General features: G+C 37.2%; 1 protein-coding gene across 2 annotated transcripts in view; it reads right to left on the bottom strand.

Moving 5' to 3' along the window:
• Positions 1-19393, bottom strand: part of CSMD2 (CUB and Sushi multiple domains 2) — a 648217-nt gene that overhangs the window by 43033 nt on the left and 585791 nt on the right. For both annotated transcript variants that reach the window (XM_072136727.1, XM_072136728.1), the window contains 11 exons: positions 18078-18182; positions 16415-16533; positions 15039-15108; positions 13849-13965; positions 11885-12094; positions 11213-11401; positions 9843-10020; positions 4064-4209; positions 3724-3804; positions 2411-2524; positions 1380-1568 (listed from right to left, as the gene is read on the bottom strand). In XM_072136727.1, the coding sequence (XP_071992828.1) occupies positions 1380-1568; positions 2411-2524; positions 3724-3804; positions 4064-4209; positions 9843-10020; positions 11213-11401; positions 11885-12094; positions 13849-13965; positions 15039-15108; positions 16415-16533; positions 18078-18182 (1518 nt within the window). The remainder of the gene's footprint in view (positions 1-1379; positions 1569-2410; positions 2525-3723; positions 3805-4063; positions 4210-9842; positions 10021-11212; positions 11402-11884; positions 12095-13848; positions 13966-15038; positions 15109-16414; positions 16534-18077; positions 18183-19393) is intronic.

Genomic DNA, 19393 nt, shown 5'->3' with positions numbered 1-19393 from the left:
AGACTCAAGCAGATTTTTAAAATTCCGGAATTTTAACTGGTCTGCTCATCACTAGATATGACTTGATCTCGGGTGTGTAACCCTCAATACAAAATCTGCTGCACCTACAGTACAGTGGACTACTCATAATGCTTCTCTATTTTGGTGTAGTAGTAGAGCCTTTGGGCAACCTCAGGCACAAAGATCTGGGATCCCTACAGAGGGAGCCTGAGAATGTGTAAATTGGTCTCCCTTGGTCAGTGCTGCTTTTCCTGTTAAATATATTTCAGTATTGATCTTATTGCTTGTATTTGTGTGATTTCCTGGCTCACAATGGAGACATCAGTGCTGTTCTTCCAATGCACACATAAGTTTCCATAGTAGTGTGTTATACACACAATTAATAGCAGAAATTGCTAGTGGCCTGAGTACCTGTTGCCTGTTTATGATCAATATTCCAAAATTTCAACAGGTTTAACTCTCATAAAAATGATAATGTATCTGTGTATCAGTACTGAAATCTAAGAAAGCTGGAAGCTTATATATATTAGTGTTGTTTTCATTGGCTGGTGATATATAAAACTATAAATATATATATCTATATCTCTCTCTCTCTCTCTCTATATATATATATATATATATATATATATATATATATATATATATATATATATATATATATAACCTGGCACATTTTTATTGAAGTCCATTGCAATTCATAACATGAAAGAAGTAAACTGGCATTATTCTTTTGATGAATTTTATACTGTTAGTGAAATTTACAACATTTTGGGGATTATTAGTATGATTCCTTGGGGACGACTTTCCATTGTAAGGCATTGAACGTTTGTGTTCACATTATCATTTCGGCTCCAGTTTTTTCCTAGCTCAAATCCCTTATATACATTTGTGTGCATGTAGCCGTATTATGTTACTATGACAGCTTTGCCAAATTCTGTTTTTGAGTTCACTGACTGACAATTTATGTGGTCAGATCATGACCCCAATACGGTGGTGTCCTGGGGGCCTTCGGCCCATTTCACATCTCCATTAGATCTTCAGTTACTTCCTTCATGTCAAAACCAGAAGTGGTAGAACACACAGAACAGTGCAAGTCTTTCCAGCGACTACAAACAGATAAGTATAATGGTTTACAGTAACTGAAAGAAATAATTTAACACCTAACAGAGATGTGAACTAACCCTAATTTTAAACTTTGGTCTATTGTTGTTTCAAAAAAGGACCACTGATGAAATAATAAATTTCTAAATAAAGCATTTATACCCAGAACGATTACAAATAACATATTTTGTATAATTTGCAACCTATATACAATAGTAGCATTAACTTTTTTGAATTTTTTAAAAAATTGATTGATTTTGAACTGGATTTTATCTCACCGTCAAAAATGTCAAATTCATCATACTGCTTTTCACTCAAAAAATATTCCACTGTCAGTGTCACATTGTATCCAGCTTCAACTTTAATAAGCCAGGAACACGTTTGGAATTGAGGGTAAGTGCCAGGATAACTCTGGCTGAGAATGACTCCAGTAGAATCTGTTAGGATTTCATTGGCTGGGCAATGTACTGCGAGGAAAATGCAAATAAAAACATTATCAGAACAGCATTCTGAATTTACTAGTGAGAATCCTTTCTTTAGCTGAATTTTATTCAAGAAGAAAATCACGCTGGGATAACTACAGATTTATCTGGACCTTTAAAGGGGTTGTCCGAGAGATATACAAAAATGAGTAATGTTGTTTGGTTTGCTGCTTAAAAAAATAAAAATGTGGTCTCTTTGTGTCGTGCCCGTTTGTTTACAGGGGCATGGAAGACCAAGAAGGTACGTACATGCTCAGTTTTTTATATCTGTCTGATAACCCCTTTGAATTGCAGAGTTTCAATGCCTTTTTCTGACATTCATCATGACAGATATCAAGCATCCTAGATCCCCTAGAGTTGTCCTGGGTGTCTGCCAGGTTTGCCAGCTGCTAATGTTAAGAATACAACGGTGCTGAGGTTTTTGTAATACTTCAATTTTTTGCTGCATAGTTCCCCCTGGGCTTCTAACTTTTTTTCTTCACCATAGATTCTAAACTATGATGCAGAACAAGTTCCACATCTGGAAATGCACTAATGAACCAGCTGTGTGTCCAGAATAAAACAAGTATGCTTAAGGCCCAGGGCAACCGAAGCAGCTGGGAGAGAGAGGCAGAGCAAATTACAATTCCAATGAGCCACACCCCTTTTTAAAAAAAAAACAGTCGGAAGGGTCAACTAAGTAGTTTGATTGTTCCCGAGAGCAAGAGCAACAAAACAGTTGGGATACCTTGCTCAATATTCTATAGCAACTCTGCCTTTAAGAAGGACCAAAATACTAATATTTTGGTTAGTAATATCTTAACGACATGCAGTTAGACTTAAGCTACCTTCACATGTCGGAGGAGGATCTTCAAACTGCAAACGATTTCCAAGTCGACATATCAGGATCTCTGGCCCCATCAATGTGAATCCCGGGAGGCATTTATAACGCACAATGTCACCTAGGGTATACAATTAGGTAAAATAAATTCTATGTGTTACGATATATTGTATTGCATATACAAGATATTGTAGTACATTGTTATAAATCTATCTGTACCCTGATAATAAAACACTTAGTCTTGGCTCAGGTTGTTACTAAAATACTCTAATAAATCTATATATAGCATAAAAAATAGGTTTTGCATGTTGGTAATGCTGACAATGTATTCTTTTCATATCCTCCTGCATAATGATTATAACAGATGCATAGCTGGAAAAATATCTTCAGTTTCATACTTTCTCGCTCTATTTGCAGACCACCTTAAATTACTACCTTTCTATATGTGGTGTGTTTTATGATTTCAGTTTTAGTAAGATTGTGAACCTTGTGCATCTACTTTAAGTTTTCATATTTGCTGATGTACTTCAAGTCCATAAAGGGAACTTATTAAAATAACTAGCTACTTTGATTTGACACTAATTCAATATGATATTTAAGACTATAAAATTAATACAAACATAATAGTTATAGGCCCTAGTTGATTAACCCCTTCTTGCCGCAGTCCTTTTTCATTTTTGTGTTTTAATTTTTCACTCCCCACCTTCAAAAATCTATAACTTTTTTATTTTTCTGTGTACAGAGCTGTGTGATGGCTTGTTTTCTGAGTAAAAACATTTTTTAAGCCGCCAGCAAGATGGCTGGTTTGACACCCACTATTGGTGCTAGCACTGATCATGGGTGTTACCGGTAAGTCTTTGCTGCCCGTGAGCCCTTTCCATGCACTCGCACCCAACGTGTGATGTACTATTACATCAGATGTTGGGAAGGTGTTAAAATCTGGTCAAAAGTCAACTATATAGGGTTAGTCAGGGGTGTAACTTGAGGAAGATGCGGTCTTAGGGGATTTAAGGGGCCCATAAGGTGTCACTTTCTCATACATTATAGTCGGGGGCCTGGCACAGACTTTGCACTGGGGACCATCAGCTTCAAGTTTTGTATGCTTCCTAAAATCTTCCAAATCTGCTTCCCATTCTGCAGTGTTCTGCCATTATATTTAGATTTTAAATGACCCCACTTCCAGGAAATATGGATGCACTCAAATTTTGTTTACTCTTATTGTCCTCACAAGGTCTGGTTAAAACCATCTCATATTATTAAAACTACAAACAAGTAAGCTTTCAAAGCAGAATATTTTGTGCAACTACCATGGAAACTCACCCATTAGAAATTCCTCACTACCTGACAGAACCTCTCCATTTGGCACAGTCATTGGAGGTTTACATTTCCGAAGTCGGTATCCTGGAACAAAAATAATTTTTCGTTTCATACAATAATATGGTTTCAGGTATAATCTGCTTTAGATACGGACTGCCCAGACATAATTTACATTAGCAATAATTTTGCCTTTTTCTAATTGGAAACCAGCAGATTCTGGCTCCAAAAGTATGATTCCTTGCATTACGTGCCAAGTAAGGATAAAAACATAACTACAATACAATAAAGGTAGAAAGTACATGTGACAGAAGTTGTTTATTTCCATTCACTTTGTCTTGCTCACCGTAGAAGTACAATGCAAAGATTCCTCCATTTGCAGCATTGCTATGAAAGGTTATAAGAACCTGGTTGGAGGAGCTCATTGTAGACCTCTTATTGGAACTGCTAGAGAAAACACCAAGCTGAGTATCCGTTTGATAAGGACCATCCCTGCACAAAAAAACATAAGCAAAAGGTTTGTTAAAATAATTGTTGAATTCAGAATTCATTGAGAAATTTATCACCATTTTAATCTCTACTGATGCTTTTTTTGCCTAAACTGAGACTTTATTAGGGTAATTTATTTTATTTTTTTTCTCTTATAACTTTTTCATTCCAGCAATGTTCGTTGCAGTTTGTTTTCAGTGTTGCACCCAATATATCTTTAAAATCCAGATGTGAGTATATAAAAAAGATGAAAATGTTTGCACAATCACAGGAAAAAAGTCAACATTTTTTCTGCAAAAAAAACTGTCCTGAGCAGACAAAAGCAATAGGGATAAGTAGTTCAAGACTGTGACATTTGGTAGACTTTTTTTTAAATGAATTGTTAAAACCAACAAACTCAAATGCCAGATGTGCAATGCCCCCAAAGATTAATCAAACAAGTCCAAAACCTGGACAAAACTAAAAAAGACACACAAATGTCCTCACCAAAGATAAATGACCCACTTTGTGTCTCAATTGAAACTAAAAAGATTTTAACAGAGACAAGAATGTCTTAAAAAGTAGTACAAGAAACCAGACAACATGGTGATAAATCCCCCAATGTATAGTAATGCTTAATGCATTATAGATGTCTAACTATATAATTTTTCTTCTTAAAAAACATGTTACTGGTTTGGAGGGAAAAAGGAATGTTGTATAATGTAACATTTTGCACCATCATGGCATACGCTAAGCTAACTAATAAACATTACACTACAATATTATTATCCAGGCCGGCATCAACCACCTTGATAAATATGCTACATTTTCTCACTGTCTACTCTTTCCAAGAATTTTATTGGAACACTAAGCATCGCCTAATTTTTTTTCTTACATTAAAAAAAAATGTTTGGATAATTCCACCTTTCATATTAGGCAGCATTTTAATTGCATGAAGAAAATGTTATATTACATGTTACACAAAATTCCATTTTAAAGAAATATACACAACCCAGACACAGTTTTACATGAGAAATACAGAATATCATAGTGTACAGAATACAAATAGGAGACAATAGATATAAATGTGAGAGAGCGGCTGCATCACAGAAATGAGAATTTGAGAAGTACAATATTCCTCAGGTCAGACGAGTGACAGTTTCTGAAAAGTGAGCAATTTGTCAGTGTCAAGTGAGTCCCCATCCTCCCAGCTTCCTCCTGTCCTATCCTCAGTATGCAGGCCTGTGGCCTTAGCACCAGGGACACTTTGACAATGTCCCCATCCTTTCCAATTATCTTCACTTGCTTTTTAAATGAGTGTTAACGAGCTGTCCTGCCACAATCCATCAGCAACCTCAAGGCTCGACCTTCAGTAGGAAAAGCCCACAAGTATTTATCAGCCGAGAAGTCGCACCATGAAATAAATCATGGATAAAAGAATGTAAATACAAGTAAAGAACAAAACAAAAGAGCGTTAAATACCACAGAGGATGGGTGTCATGGGAAACAAAGGTCTAAGCTTCTTCCACAGAAGTGAGGCTAGATTTATACCTTGTTTTTGCTGTCTCTGTTGTAAGTATGTGTGTTGAGGCCTACAATGCAGGGCTAGGACGTAATGCACTGTATGCTCTTACAGTGAGATATGTCCTCTGGACATATTTGGACAATTCCATCACTGGAGAAACACCCATAGCATAGGTTCAGTGGGATTCAGGCGCACAGACAACAGCACTTTTCAATCCAGTGTTTTCTGCTGGGCGCAACATAAACTGAGCACTGCATAAACCTATAAAATTATTTATCGGTGATTAAAATATGTACACGATACACAAGTTAATATGTCTGACTTATTGAAACATTTCTCAGACAAACATGAAGGCAATACAACAAATTTACAAGTCATTCTCTTTCGAAAGGGTAGCCTGACAAGTGAGGGGCGGAGATTGGACACTAGCCCTACATTCTCGTGAGGTGTTCTTGATCCTAATGTTGCAAACTCGATCCCAATCCAGTTTCAATTACAAAAATGACCTTATTTCATGTGGTTTCATGTGGTTTTTTTTACATGTTAAATGTCTTTTCTCTTCCTTCGATCTCTTGTTCCTGGTGTTCCATGAGTTAACAGGATTACATGACACGACCTAAATCTTGTTTCCGGTCAGGTCACCATATGCGCCAAACAGGGAATTGTTCTGAACTGAATCTCCCCTTTTATTCCACACAACGGTTTTGTTTCTAGGTGCCACAGGCATTGAGATATCAACAGTTAAGGTTAATGTTAGGAATGGGAGTTGTTTATAAAAAAAATTTCACTCCCGACTATAAGGCTGCTTTCACACCGAATGGCCTGGTGAGCATTTGGCACCGTGCTAGAGAGAGGGAGCTTACCCCTTCCCTCTCCATAGGGAAACCTGCGGCACACCTGTACTTACTGGGGAATATAGAGCCTGCTTGATCATTCCCCCTTGGTACGGTACAGCACAGTGGGCTGGATGGATGTATTGCCCATTGAAAGGCATGGGAATGTATGCAACCCATACCGCAATGGTATGGTTCGAGTTGCACATGGCTGTTTTTACAGGTTTGTGTGAAAGCGGCCTTATATTGGAAATCTTAGTTTTGGGTCACCTACAAAAATTAAAGGGAAGATTCTCCTCCTTACAATTACACTATGTTTCAAGGTACCATGGCTCCAAAAATATGGCCGTTTGTAACTCAGTCTTATTTTTGCGCTAGGCCTTATATATCCCCCAGAGGAAGCCATTATAGGTGAAACACGTGTCGGGGTTGGTTCTCTTAGCCTGTGGTCGATATATATATTTGATACGGGTGATCCTTTGCCTTTTTTACTATTATTTTTGCTTTATTCCCCTTTTCCCATGTTTTTCACATGGGTACAATCAATATAGCACTATATTTGCACTTTTGCCTATGTATACTGCATTTAATCTGATTATGCTGCTACTTAGCATTGAATATTGTTAGTGTTTTTTAAGGTTTATGATGTTTACACCAGGGCTATGTGTAATTTTTTTATCTGTGTGTTGCTCTCATGTATTTCCCAATTTTACAATTATGAAGAATTTGTGATTAAATAATAAAAATATGCATTTCTATGACTTTTTGCTTCAAGCATTTACTTTTGATAGATGAACTTATTAGCCCTGCTCTCAAAAGGCTGAAAAAGTATGCTTGGGCTTATTTTTGGGGTAGGTCTTTTTTTCAGGGAAGGTATATGATAAACACGTCTACACATCTCTTAGGGATCCTGATTTCTGTTCTGTACAGTTTATTGTTTCTATTAGATATAAAACAACAGAACATGGATTTCAGGCTCAAATCCATCAGTCATGAGGCAAAGTAGGCATAAGCATGTTTAATCATCCAGCAAATGAATCTTTCAATGGTATTATCCATTACTCTTGTGGCATATACATATGAGAAAGTGCAGCATTTTTGGCACATTAAAGGTTAAGCAGCCTGTCCAATCCATTCTGTGCACAGCAAGTTCTCCCTACAGATAGCCGGTTGCTTTGATATTCCTGGTATATAGACTCGGCATGAATTCTGTGTAAGTGAGAAATGGACTGAAGGTTTCCAGCTATGCAGTAAGAGAAGAGAGTAGGGTGGGACACCTCCATCCTCGGCAGGATCTCACAGCCCTCACCTACAGCCCAGCATGAGGTTTTCAAGATGTATCAGACATGATGCCTGATGAAACCCTATGTGATCTCTTAACATCCTTTACATTCTAAGCATCAGGTTTCAGAACTCAACAAAAAGCCTTATGTAAGTGCAGAATTCTAAGACTACTTTATTATTCAAGAAGGAAAAAGACATTCAGTCTTGTCTGCAGATCTTTAGATTTTACTCCCTTTATGTTTCCTGCATGCTATGCTTCTTGGAGCTTTACAGTTACTTACTTTGACTTAACAAAAGACATATCTTTTAAATTATAAAAAGAAAGTCATCCTAGTTTACAGAGCTTTATACAGTATGTTGGAAAAAGGCAAATATTCATCGAGTTCCACATGTTTAAAAATAAAAAAAAAACTAAATAACATGAATTGTTAGTTTATTTTAAACCATACTTCATTATATAACATATAGCCCCTTTTTAATGCTGACAAGGATTGTGCTATTACTTGTCTGGATTTACTGCAGGGAGTTTTATGTCTCTAGCTGTAAGGAACCCCAGACTATAATACTACTTGTTGTTCCCTACTCCTTTGTAAATTCATTGGAAGACCAGATACAAGTAATTTATTTGTAATAACAACACATAATCATGTATATACCATCTTCTCAGTCCGGCTTTAGTATATCCAGGGGAAGGTCTGTGCAGCCAGATAATTCTATGCCAGACAGGGCCATGGCACAAGCTATAGCTACTCTGCTGATGCACACTCCACGATCCTTCCCATTCACTTGGAGTGGAGGTAGCATAAGGAGGAGAAAAGTAAGTACAAAATCCTCCCCTGTGATTGTATCTGTCTTTTAATATACTCTAAAACATTATTTGCATTTTCAGCTTCAACTTGAGGTACTTAAAAACAGAATACCCAAAATCTTCACTTATTCTGTTGCCCCTAATTTTATTACATTTCATTTAAATGAACAAATATAGCACGACTGTGGCTGGACTGTGGTGCTTTTTGAAACTTTTCATTTGACAAAATGAATATTCACCTACAATGTTTATGCTGCAAAGATAAACTTACAGTATATATGTTGATTCGGGAAAACGTAATTCTTATTCTATTTGAGGCCGCAATAATGTTTTGTGAAGCAGTAAGTTCACGACCCTGCCTGCATGTCCTTTTTTAGTACTACAAACGTATTCTGCTTGTGTTGATTGCTTTAATATATAATTTATATAGATATATGTGTGTGTAAATATACATATTTATTCATATGCATTTAGGACTGTCTCCCTTTACATTTGTTGTGCCATCTATTCCTCAGTTTCTCAAGATCGGAAATCAGGGGAGTAAGTTGAATGAGTGCATAAGGCTCAGGGGAACCCCGTGCTTCGGAGCCCAAAAGATGTTGTTTTTTTAAAACTGTATACAGATTTTACATTGGGCCCAGCAACTTCAAGTGAGGCATCTGTCAGCTAATTTCAAGCCCAATCAAAACATTTGCTTATAAATGGTATTTGACCGATTTTGAGCTTCATACTAGTAGTATACTGCATGATCTGTCCAAGCTTTACTCATTTATTTCTATGGTAAACTATAGTGTCAGATAAATAGGTAGAAGGAGCAGCACTGTGGATAACCGGATTAAATCCAATGTGGGTGCAGGCTTCAAGGAACTGACTCAGGATCCCATATGCATACAAACTCCAAGGAAGGAAGCAGCACTCCAAGATAAATAGTGAATATTTATTCCACAAGTGGTAAGTGCTACGTTTTGGCTGACTCTATGCAGCCATTCTCAAGCTCAAATGCATAAGAATGGCTGCATAGAGTCAGCCGAAACGTAGCACTTACCACTGGTGGAATAAATATTCACTATTTATCTTGGAGTGCTGCTTCCTTCCTTGGAGTTTGTATGGTAAACTATAGAATATTCTGCTGCTCTTTCTATAATAAAACAAATAACGTTGAGTTCTACAAAGTATTTCTCTAAAGAACTCTAGTTACAGTACCTACCAAATAGTGATGTGATCATTCACAGGTTCTGTCTCCAGGATAGTGAAGTTGATGTGAATTCCATATCCTAGTGGCACAGTAATGGTCCAGGAACAATCCTGGGAATTTGGATACTGGTTAGGAAAGCCAGGAGAATAAATGGAACCATTGAAGGCAGTGACGTTTCCTCCACATGGCACTAAATAGCATATTGAAAGATACAAATATTGTAAAATATTAAAGGGGTATTCCCACAAAGATAAAATACTTAATTATACTCACAATAACAAAATAACCCATTCTCTAATTCAATGTTATTAACAAAAATAGAGCATTTCACAGATATAATTCCAACCTTTCTCTATCAGTCCTGGTATTTGCAATTGGGTTGTCCCTGGATATGACCATAAACAGACGGAGGGGTGAAGTGGAGACCGCAGCAGCTCTACAGCAAGATAAGCTCTGGATCCAAGGAGAGGGGCATAGCAGTGCTTATTGTGTGTATTATTAGGTGATTGTAATTGAGGCTTGTAGCCTTTATGTTTTTTTCTATCCTATGTACTGTGCTGTATATTTCTACTTTTTAAGAAGGATCAAATAAATTTTGCTATTTTTATTCATTTATCGACTCCCCGTGCTCAGCTGGATGTTTCCTCAATTACAATTATCTGCTCTGTGCACACCTGTGGCCAAGGTTGTCCATGCGGGAGCCATTGGAGTCAAAGAACTGAACTGTCTGGACTTTCTGGTGAGCTGATTTTTCTTTGAATATATCATTAGGTGAGGTAGCAGAGCTGAGTATGTCATTGTGTCTTATATGAATCTCATGACTCTGATCTGTCCCTCTCTTCTATCAGATACTAGTACAATCATTAGAAGTTATATTGTAAAGTGTAGTTAATCCCTGTACATTGATACATTAAGCACATTGTCAGCACACAGCATATCATGGCAGAGAGGAATCATGAAGTGTCTGATCAGCTAGTGCGCGCCCACACTGCTGAATCATACACTGACCACCACTGAGTGATAGGAGTAAAAACAGCAATAAAACTGTAAATGGAGTAAAATTGTAAAGTAAGGGATTAAAAATCATCTTTATTGTGTAAACATCACTAGGAGATACAAATTTAATTTCATGGGCAATCCCCTTTAATTACATAATCAAAATAATGACATTTTTGCTAGATCTTTCTTCATTTTTCAATTTTATCCTACATGTTGCAAATCTATGTAATTACATTTAGACCCAATAAACATATTATTATGAAGCTGGAGATTAGTTAAATTGGAATTAGAGGCTTATTCCATCCTGTACTGCAAAATTCTGCTTACGTATTTTTATTATTTCCGTACAATTGTCTGAGCTGGATTAGTCCTATGTGACTTACCTTCACACCTAGGAAATGGGTGATCCCAGTTTCTGTTGGTGCCATGCTGACATGTCAAAACAGCATGGCCTATCAACTGGTATCCGGGAGAACATTCAAAGGAGATTGATTGTCCTACGTTGTATCCAGCTCCTCGAACAACACCATGAGAAAATGGTTCTGGATCTGGACACTCCTGAAGTTCATAGGCTGCAGAGCAAAGACAAAATACATAAAATGCTACAATAAGTTTCACATTCATGTAACCCAAATACCTTTTATAAACAAATGGTTCAAAGACTTAGAAGATTTTTATAGAATATGGCCTTTGTAAAACTGAGAATGTTATACTAGTCTGACATCTTCTTTTAAGTTTGACTTTTGTAGGTGACACATAAAAGATGATTCATAATACCTTCAGACATAAAATCCACACATTTTTCTTGAAAACCACTATCACTAGCTAAGGAAAATGATAGAACTCTGCAAGAAGTCTTTTAAACACTGTATTTCACCATAGAAATGATTTCTTCTTAGATTAATGCAATCATTCTTCTACCCAACACTTTCTATATATGATAGCACTCTCCTATGAAAGGGGGGATAACAGAATGACTATGTGCAGACTATGTGTGTCTTCTTTATTGCAGTTAATCTATGTTATCTAATCTCTGTAACATTTCTTACAATTACCTTGATATTCAAGTTTAAAACCTGGCTTGTTCTGAGAGTGGTCACTGTGGAAATAAATTGATGTTTCATGGGACGTGGAAAGTAAGTTGCCTGGCGTCTCTGACCCACTAAACCGTCCAATGACACTGCTGGTATCATGAGGTCCATTGCGGATTTCTACAAAGTCATGATTGGCTTCACTTGAGAAGCTGAGAAACTGGACGTGTGCTCCTGTAAAAAGTACATCGATAAAGATTAGCTAGTACAGTATAGCATTATTTTATTGGTTTAATATTTTTATCCAGTCTTGAGAGAGAAGTCATTTCCTGAGCATATTTTGTTTGAGTAAGACAAGGCTTATTATACAGCTAACACATTTATAGAAACATAGTCTATACCAACTTACAGTGGCTGGACTCAGGAATATGTAATAACTTTGGGTGTTTTTATTACTTCCAGTCATCTCAACAATGCTTTTACTGGTACTTTACTATGGATGGTCAGCTTTGGGATCAACTAGGGATCGCTAGTATGATAACAGCCATACACATTTATTTTACTTACTATATAAACTATTGCCAAATAATTAACCTCCAATATTTTGGAAAGGTGATCAACAGGTTCTCTATAAAAGAAACTAGTTATAGTTTGGCCTTATGTAGATACATTTTAATATGTTTCAACATTTTCAATATGTGTTACATGAAAGGCAGGTTAAACCAAGTTTCAACAGATGGTCCAGTGGTTTAACAAGATGGCAACCTTGTAGAACTGCAAAATGATTTGGCAAGCTCTTTGTAATGCTGTGCAATCTGTGATTGATGTAAACATATATAAGTGACCAAGAACTTTTAATACAAGGCCTGAGGCAGGGTAACACTAAAGAACTTACATAGTTCAGAATAAACAGGAAATGAGTCTTGCTAAATGTCCAGCAAATACAGTAGAGGGTTCTTGTGAAGGAACCCTATACAGCCCACCTTATTATCCCCTATCTTATAACAAAGTATCCTCCTTACATCTCTGCAACAATCTATTAATATTTGTTTGCCACAAAATTAATAAACATACAATCTAATAAACAGTGGTAGCTAACAAATAAAATTACGGTATTAGACATACAGTTACAAAGCTACCAACCCCATAATGTGAAATAAACTGAAGAAATATTTGATGCTATCAATTTTCATGCAATATGAAAAATAATAAAGCACAGAGGCTTTGAAGTTATTGAAGTTAAATAGTTAAAGTCACACCTCATTATAGCTTAGCTTTAATTAGCTGGGATAAGTATTTTGTGCTTGGCAGAATACACCCAATTAATTCCACACATTGACCACATTAATATTTAATCCGCTTATTTTCCCCTTATTTCTCCCCTTAGTTACAATGTAAGAAGTGAATGCATATGGGTTTTATCAAAGATTGCATGCCTCAATGAAAAGAAATCCTGATGTTGTGACTGGTTCTTATATTGTGTTAAAATAAATTTTTCAGTTTAGAAAGTGGCTCATGCACAATTAAAAAGCTGTGTTATCTACGAGGATGCTATATGGTGACACACAGCAATGTAAATACAGCAGAGATCACATGGATCTGATCTCCCAAGAGATGGGATCAGCATCTATCAAGTATTTGTTACATATTCTGTGGATGTGTCAAGAAGTGTTCATGAGAAATAAAGTTAAAAAATGGATGTTCCTATTATTTGTAACTCATTTTTAAGGCCTGTTATGACAATAATATCTTGTCTAAAATACTGATAACATGACAGTAAAAAAAAACAAAGGAAAAGAAAACTTTGTCTGTAAACAAAGAATCTTGAACATCTGTGTATCTGACATCCTAATAGTAAAATATTACCATGCTACCAACTGTATTCCACATCAGACAACATCCCATAACCTCCACTGTCACAGTTCATTAGGCAGGAGTTACCAGGCTGAAGTATGTTGTATATGAAATGTGACTGCGCTGCCACTCACCAAATCCCACTGGTAAAGAGATCTTCCAGGTGCAGTCCAAATTGCTGGGATAATTTCCTGGGAATCCAGGACTCAGTATAATACCTTCCATGTCTTCTGTCACACCTCCACATTGGGCTGAATGGAAGGAAATAAAAAAAAGTACATTTGAAAAGTGGTATATCATTTTGTGCTTTTGTATCACTTGGACTAAGTGAAGACACAGAAAGTGATCTATACCATATATCCTGGCACAAAGTCATTCATCCAGGGTCTATGAGGATACATTAAATTAGTGCATTGTGCTAGATGCACAACATTGTATGACAAAGCTGACTGAATCCGCTGTATTAATATGCAGCTAGCGTAGAGACATGATATGGAAGATGAATTTCATGCAGAATAAACGGTTCATTCATATTTTGTGCATTTAATAGATCCCATGAAAATATTATGAATAATGAATGTGTTTATTATGCTGTCATCTGTACACATGGCTTGTTTTTTTTTTGCCTTGGCAAAACTAATATTCCACTTACCAGAAGAAAATATAGAAAAGTACTGCTTGTTACAATGTAAAAGGTACAAAACATTTTACGACGCTACAGATACGAGTATGGTTTATGCAGCATTAAAAATGCATCGGAAACAGCACAATGGAACTTTTCCATATTGTAATACAAACACCATAAGAGGCAGAGTATTTCATAGAAAGATCTGCTCCTGATATTATTGCTGTTATTTAGATGCTGATTATTTTGCAGTAGAGTGTGAATGGGGCTCATAAACTGAAATACCTGCAGACTGCAGATATCTCTATTATACCTTCCTTGCAAAAGAAGTGAAAGCATTATTTGTGACAGAATTTGACAGCATATTCTGCCATGTAACAATGGGGAAGTTTTACATATGGGCAAAAGGCAACATGACAGATTTGTGAAATTCTAAAATACACATTCCAGTGACACCACCAACTTTGGTTCAGGTTTTCTGTTCAGGTGTGGATCACAACTGAAATAATTGAGAACTGCTACTCCTCTTTTTTTACTCAACTCCTGATTTGGACATGAAAAATGCATCCAGAAACCTGAATTTGTGTACTGACCCTGAGTATTTGGCAAATAAGATTTTTTTTTTCTAGGATTGCATACTTTTTTAATGGAGTTGTTATTATACAGCAGAACTAGATCAAAGAAAAGTTCTTCACATACCAATGCACAGAGGAGGTGGATAGTTCCAGCGTCTTACTGTCCCCGGCATACATGAAATATGTGAGTGGCCCTGAAAGACAAAGAATACAACCCATAAAAACATCATATACTATAGTTTATATATTTTTTTTATTACATACATAAAACTCAAACCAAAACTTAGAACCTGGCACTACAACTGTGGAGATAGATTTATTTTTTTGCTACATTGTAAATCAAAATGGCAAAAAAGTCCCTTTATCAATGTGGAGCATCTAGAACGTTCTTGGCCAGTGTCAATGCATAAAGTCTACGCTGTGAACAATGGCATGGATATGTTGTTTTACAGCATGTAAAGTCTCTCAATGTGAAAATGAGTACAACCTTTGAAAAACATTGACCAGTATATAGTCAAATGAAATTTGGTTTCTATATAACTTCTCAAAGCGGTGGCCGAATTTTCTTTGCATGAAATGTGTTTTTATAAAATTAATGTGCAAGCTAACTTAAAGGTTTGCAACTTTACATTATGTTTTTACATAATTTTACATAATGTGTGTATAAATGTGGGGGGCGGGATATTAAGAAAATTACCAATATACATCTATTAATAGTTCTGCGTCACTTTCATGAAATGTAAAGTAAGTCCCCCCTTGTTCAAAAATGTCTCTTACCTTAACAGCTGCCATTCCTGTCTGTAAAATGGCAGCAAATGGAGGGTCATGTTACCTAATTTCAAGCCACCCCCCGCCCCACAAACCCCTTTAACCAAATATCGTCAGTTCATATGCTTGAATGGACCATTTCACTGGTCAGACTGATAAATCTTTGGAACATGTAGGGTTTGAATCTTCATATCCATCCAATACCCCATGGGTACATACATACAGTATAGGACAGTGGTGGCGAACCTATGGCACGGGTGCCAGAGGCGGCACTCGGAGCCCTTTCTGTGGGCACCCGGGCCATCACCCCAGACAGGACTCAAAGAATCTTCCTGCAATTGCAAGCCACTTAAAAGATGCTGCTTTCAGACATATTATGATACTTACTTTGCTACTTCAAACTGTAGGAAGAGGGAGAATGAGTAGATGGGGCCGAATTATCTTTGGAGGACCTCCTGCTGGCCCCCACAATTCTCTGTGTACAGAGGGACACTGGAAAGAAGCTAAAGTGATGCAAATTTTCCATCTTTCTACTGTGTTGCTGTCCTCAGGAGGCCAGTATGATTGAAAGTTGTTGAAGAACAGGGATCAAAAACCTACTGCTTTCATTTTTGGTTGGCACCTCGCGATAAATAAGGGGGGTTTGGGTTGCAGTTTGGGCACTCGGCCACTAAAAGGTTCGCCATCACTGGTATAGGAGAATGATGATGCAGCTTGAGGTGGCAGAAGTACCTGCAGAGTGTATCCTGGTTCACACTGGAAAGAGACCACATCATTCACAAGGTATCTTTCTCCAATTTTCATTCCATTACTAGGAACTGCTGGTTCTGGGCAACTGGCAAGGCCTACAGCTAAAATCAATTGAGATACTAAGGTTATTAACACATTCTTTAGGACCGCAGAATATTGTACTAGCTGTGCATTACACATGTTACATGTGGACTGAAATCTAGTACGTAGCTAAACTTTTCCACAATAATTGTAAGCTATAGGTCTCATTTATGCTCCAAGGGAGTTGAACGTTAATACAAATAAAAAATGTTACATTCCAGATTAAGCTCTCCAAAATATATGAATTCTTCTTTACTGAACAACCTCAAATCCATTGACAAATAAGGATTAATATGTTTTTGGTGCTATATGCCCCCTTACTCATCTACCATAAGGACTGCCTGAGAAATAGGCAGGAAGTATTGCTCCTCCCAGTAATGAGTTAACTGCTGTTAGTTTGCATAGATTAATTGCTTTTCAGCAAATCTATACAATTTGCATTTGCAACATCCTCAATTAGCAATGTGGAGACTCAGCAATAAAGCCAATACTACCTGTACTGTGATAGCTTTAAATATAAGATTTATTTGTTCTAGGTAATGGCAGGCTTACTCAGATACGCATGAGTCTAGCTTAGTATGCAGAAAGAAATGCTTCTTTACTGGTTATTTTAATGTTTAAAGAATAAAAACCCAATAGATGAGATATCATTGTACATATCATTGTAAATTGTTACATACATATCATTGTAAATTGACAAAGTGTAACAAAAACTTAATAGAATAATGGTGGATCAAGAAGTGATGCAGAGATTCAGCATATAAAATGGAATACTCTCCATTTTCTTTCACATAGTGCTAACTATGGTGGGTAACTTTCAGCAGCATGGAAAGCATGATGGATCTATACTCTAGTACTTTCAAATTATAGAAGTAGTAGTCTTCCATTTAATTTGAGGGCATCATCTACATGTTCTTTCTACGTGTGCCTTTTTTCAATCCAGGAACATGCTGATAGGATACATATGTTTTTGTACAATTTCCTACAGGATAGGGACTGACTTGCTGATCGGTGGAGATCTCAGTGATGGGACCCCCACAGATCAAGGGTCTGTTGTAACCCCTTTGTACCCTGGATGAACACAGCAGCCAGTAACACATGTGCCAGCTGATCTATTCATTTCTATGGCGCTGACTGAGATAGACAAGCGTCACACTTGACTATCTCCATCAGTGCCATAGAGATAAGTCACTCTGTTCATCTGGGGAACAACAGCGGTACAACGGTTCCCCCATTCTCATGATCTGTGGGGGTTCCATTGCTGAGACCCTATATTATTAATAGGAGCTAACTTATTGTCACTGGAGAACCTCTTTAATGTATTTCACACCAAATGGTGACAAATGACAATCTGAAGAATGCTGTGAAATCTGATCCACTGGACCAGCATCAGAAAATAAATCAGTAGTATTAAAAAAAGGATTTTGGATGGTACAGCTATAGATGACATGGCTTGCAGTGCAATGCTGAATATGTGACACAGAAGAGGTCATCATCTATCAATTGCACTTTGTGAAAGGCACAGTTGCATCAAAATGTAATGCCCTCAATAACCCGATCTTACTTTTGTATTCCAGATGAAAGCCAGCAGCCGACACACTGATATCAGAGAAGAAATGCAGGTAGAGGTGGTTGGACGTGCTGTTCAGTAATGCCGGCACTGTGGTTCCTGAAATGAGGCAAAAATATATAAAACCTTGGACAGAAAATAATATTTGTATACTGCTTTACTTATTGAAGTCATCTTTCTCCACTGTCCTACAAGATGAAAGAAAGGGCATAGCTGTTATCATAGACCTGCACTATTTACTGCTTAACTATTCAGTCTATGTGAAGACAGATTCTATTCCACAGCTCATCTCTCCTTATGCTGCAACATTCATTGCTTTATTTGCAGCTGTATATCTGTAAGAGATCCAGAGGTGCCTAATAGAAAGTACCTGCCATAATATTGTTGTCATACGTACTAAATTGTTGAGATCACTCATTTTTCAGGCAGTAAAGGGGATGTACTTTCTTTTCCTGATTACTTCTTTTAAGACTACATGGAAATACCTATAATTACAGTTTATCATTCATCTTATTTCCTTGTGGTTCCTCAACCTGGATATCAGTCGTAGTTCAAATGAATGACATTGCTGTGTCGCCTTGGACCTTAGGATAAAGCCATTTCCTGCCCAAGATCCAGGCATGACAGTCCAATAAGTACCCATGTTAAAAATGATGACACCATTTTTAAAATTTTTTTTTTTTTCAACATAGTCCCCTTTTAGGAAGATACACTTCTCCCAACGTTCCTGCCATTTTGTAACCCCTCCAAAAAATGGGATTTGTTGAACTCTCCAAAATACGCCTCTGTCTCGGCGATGACTTCCTCATTTGAGCTAAAATTTTTTCCTGCTAACCATTTCTTCATGTTAGGGTATAAGAAAAATTCACAGGGAGCCACATTAGGTGAATACGGGGGGTGCGGCAGCAATTCATAACGCAATTCATGCAGTTTGGCAGCAACAACTCCGGATGAATGTGCTGGTGCGTTATCGTGTTGAAACGGCACCTTCTTTTTTGCCTAATGTGGCAGTGTCTCCTTCAATTTTTTTTAAAAAGTGGTCCAATAACTCACTGTAGAATTGTCCAGTGATCGTTCTTCCTTTTTCTGAAAAATCCATGAAGATGACGCTGTTCGCATCCCAAAAAATCGTCGCCATGACCTTTCCAGCCGATGGAACCGTCTTTGCCTTCGTTGGAGCAGATTCACTGGGAGAAATCCATTGTTTTGATTGTTGCTTATGCAACATCCCTCACCAGGGTCTAGCCTTTTCTTGGGGCCTGGAGGCAGCCAGGGCCCAGAATACCGGAGTGGCTGGCAGTTGCGGCCTA

Source organism: Engystomops pustulosus, chromosome 2, assembly GCF_040894005.1.
Source record: "Engystomops pustulosus chromosome 2, aEngPut4.maternal, whole genome shotgun sequence".
Taxonomy (NCBI): Eukaryota; Metazoa; Chordata; class Amphibia; order Anura; family Leptodactylidae; genus Engystomops; species Engystomops pustulosus.
The sequence above is the reverse complement of the archived record's forward strand: the minus strand, read 5'-3'. Positions and strand labels throughout refer to the sequence as shown.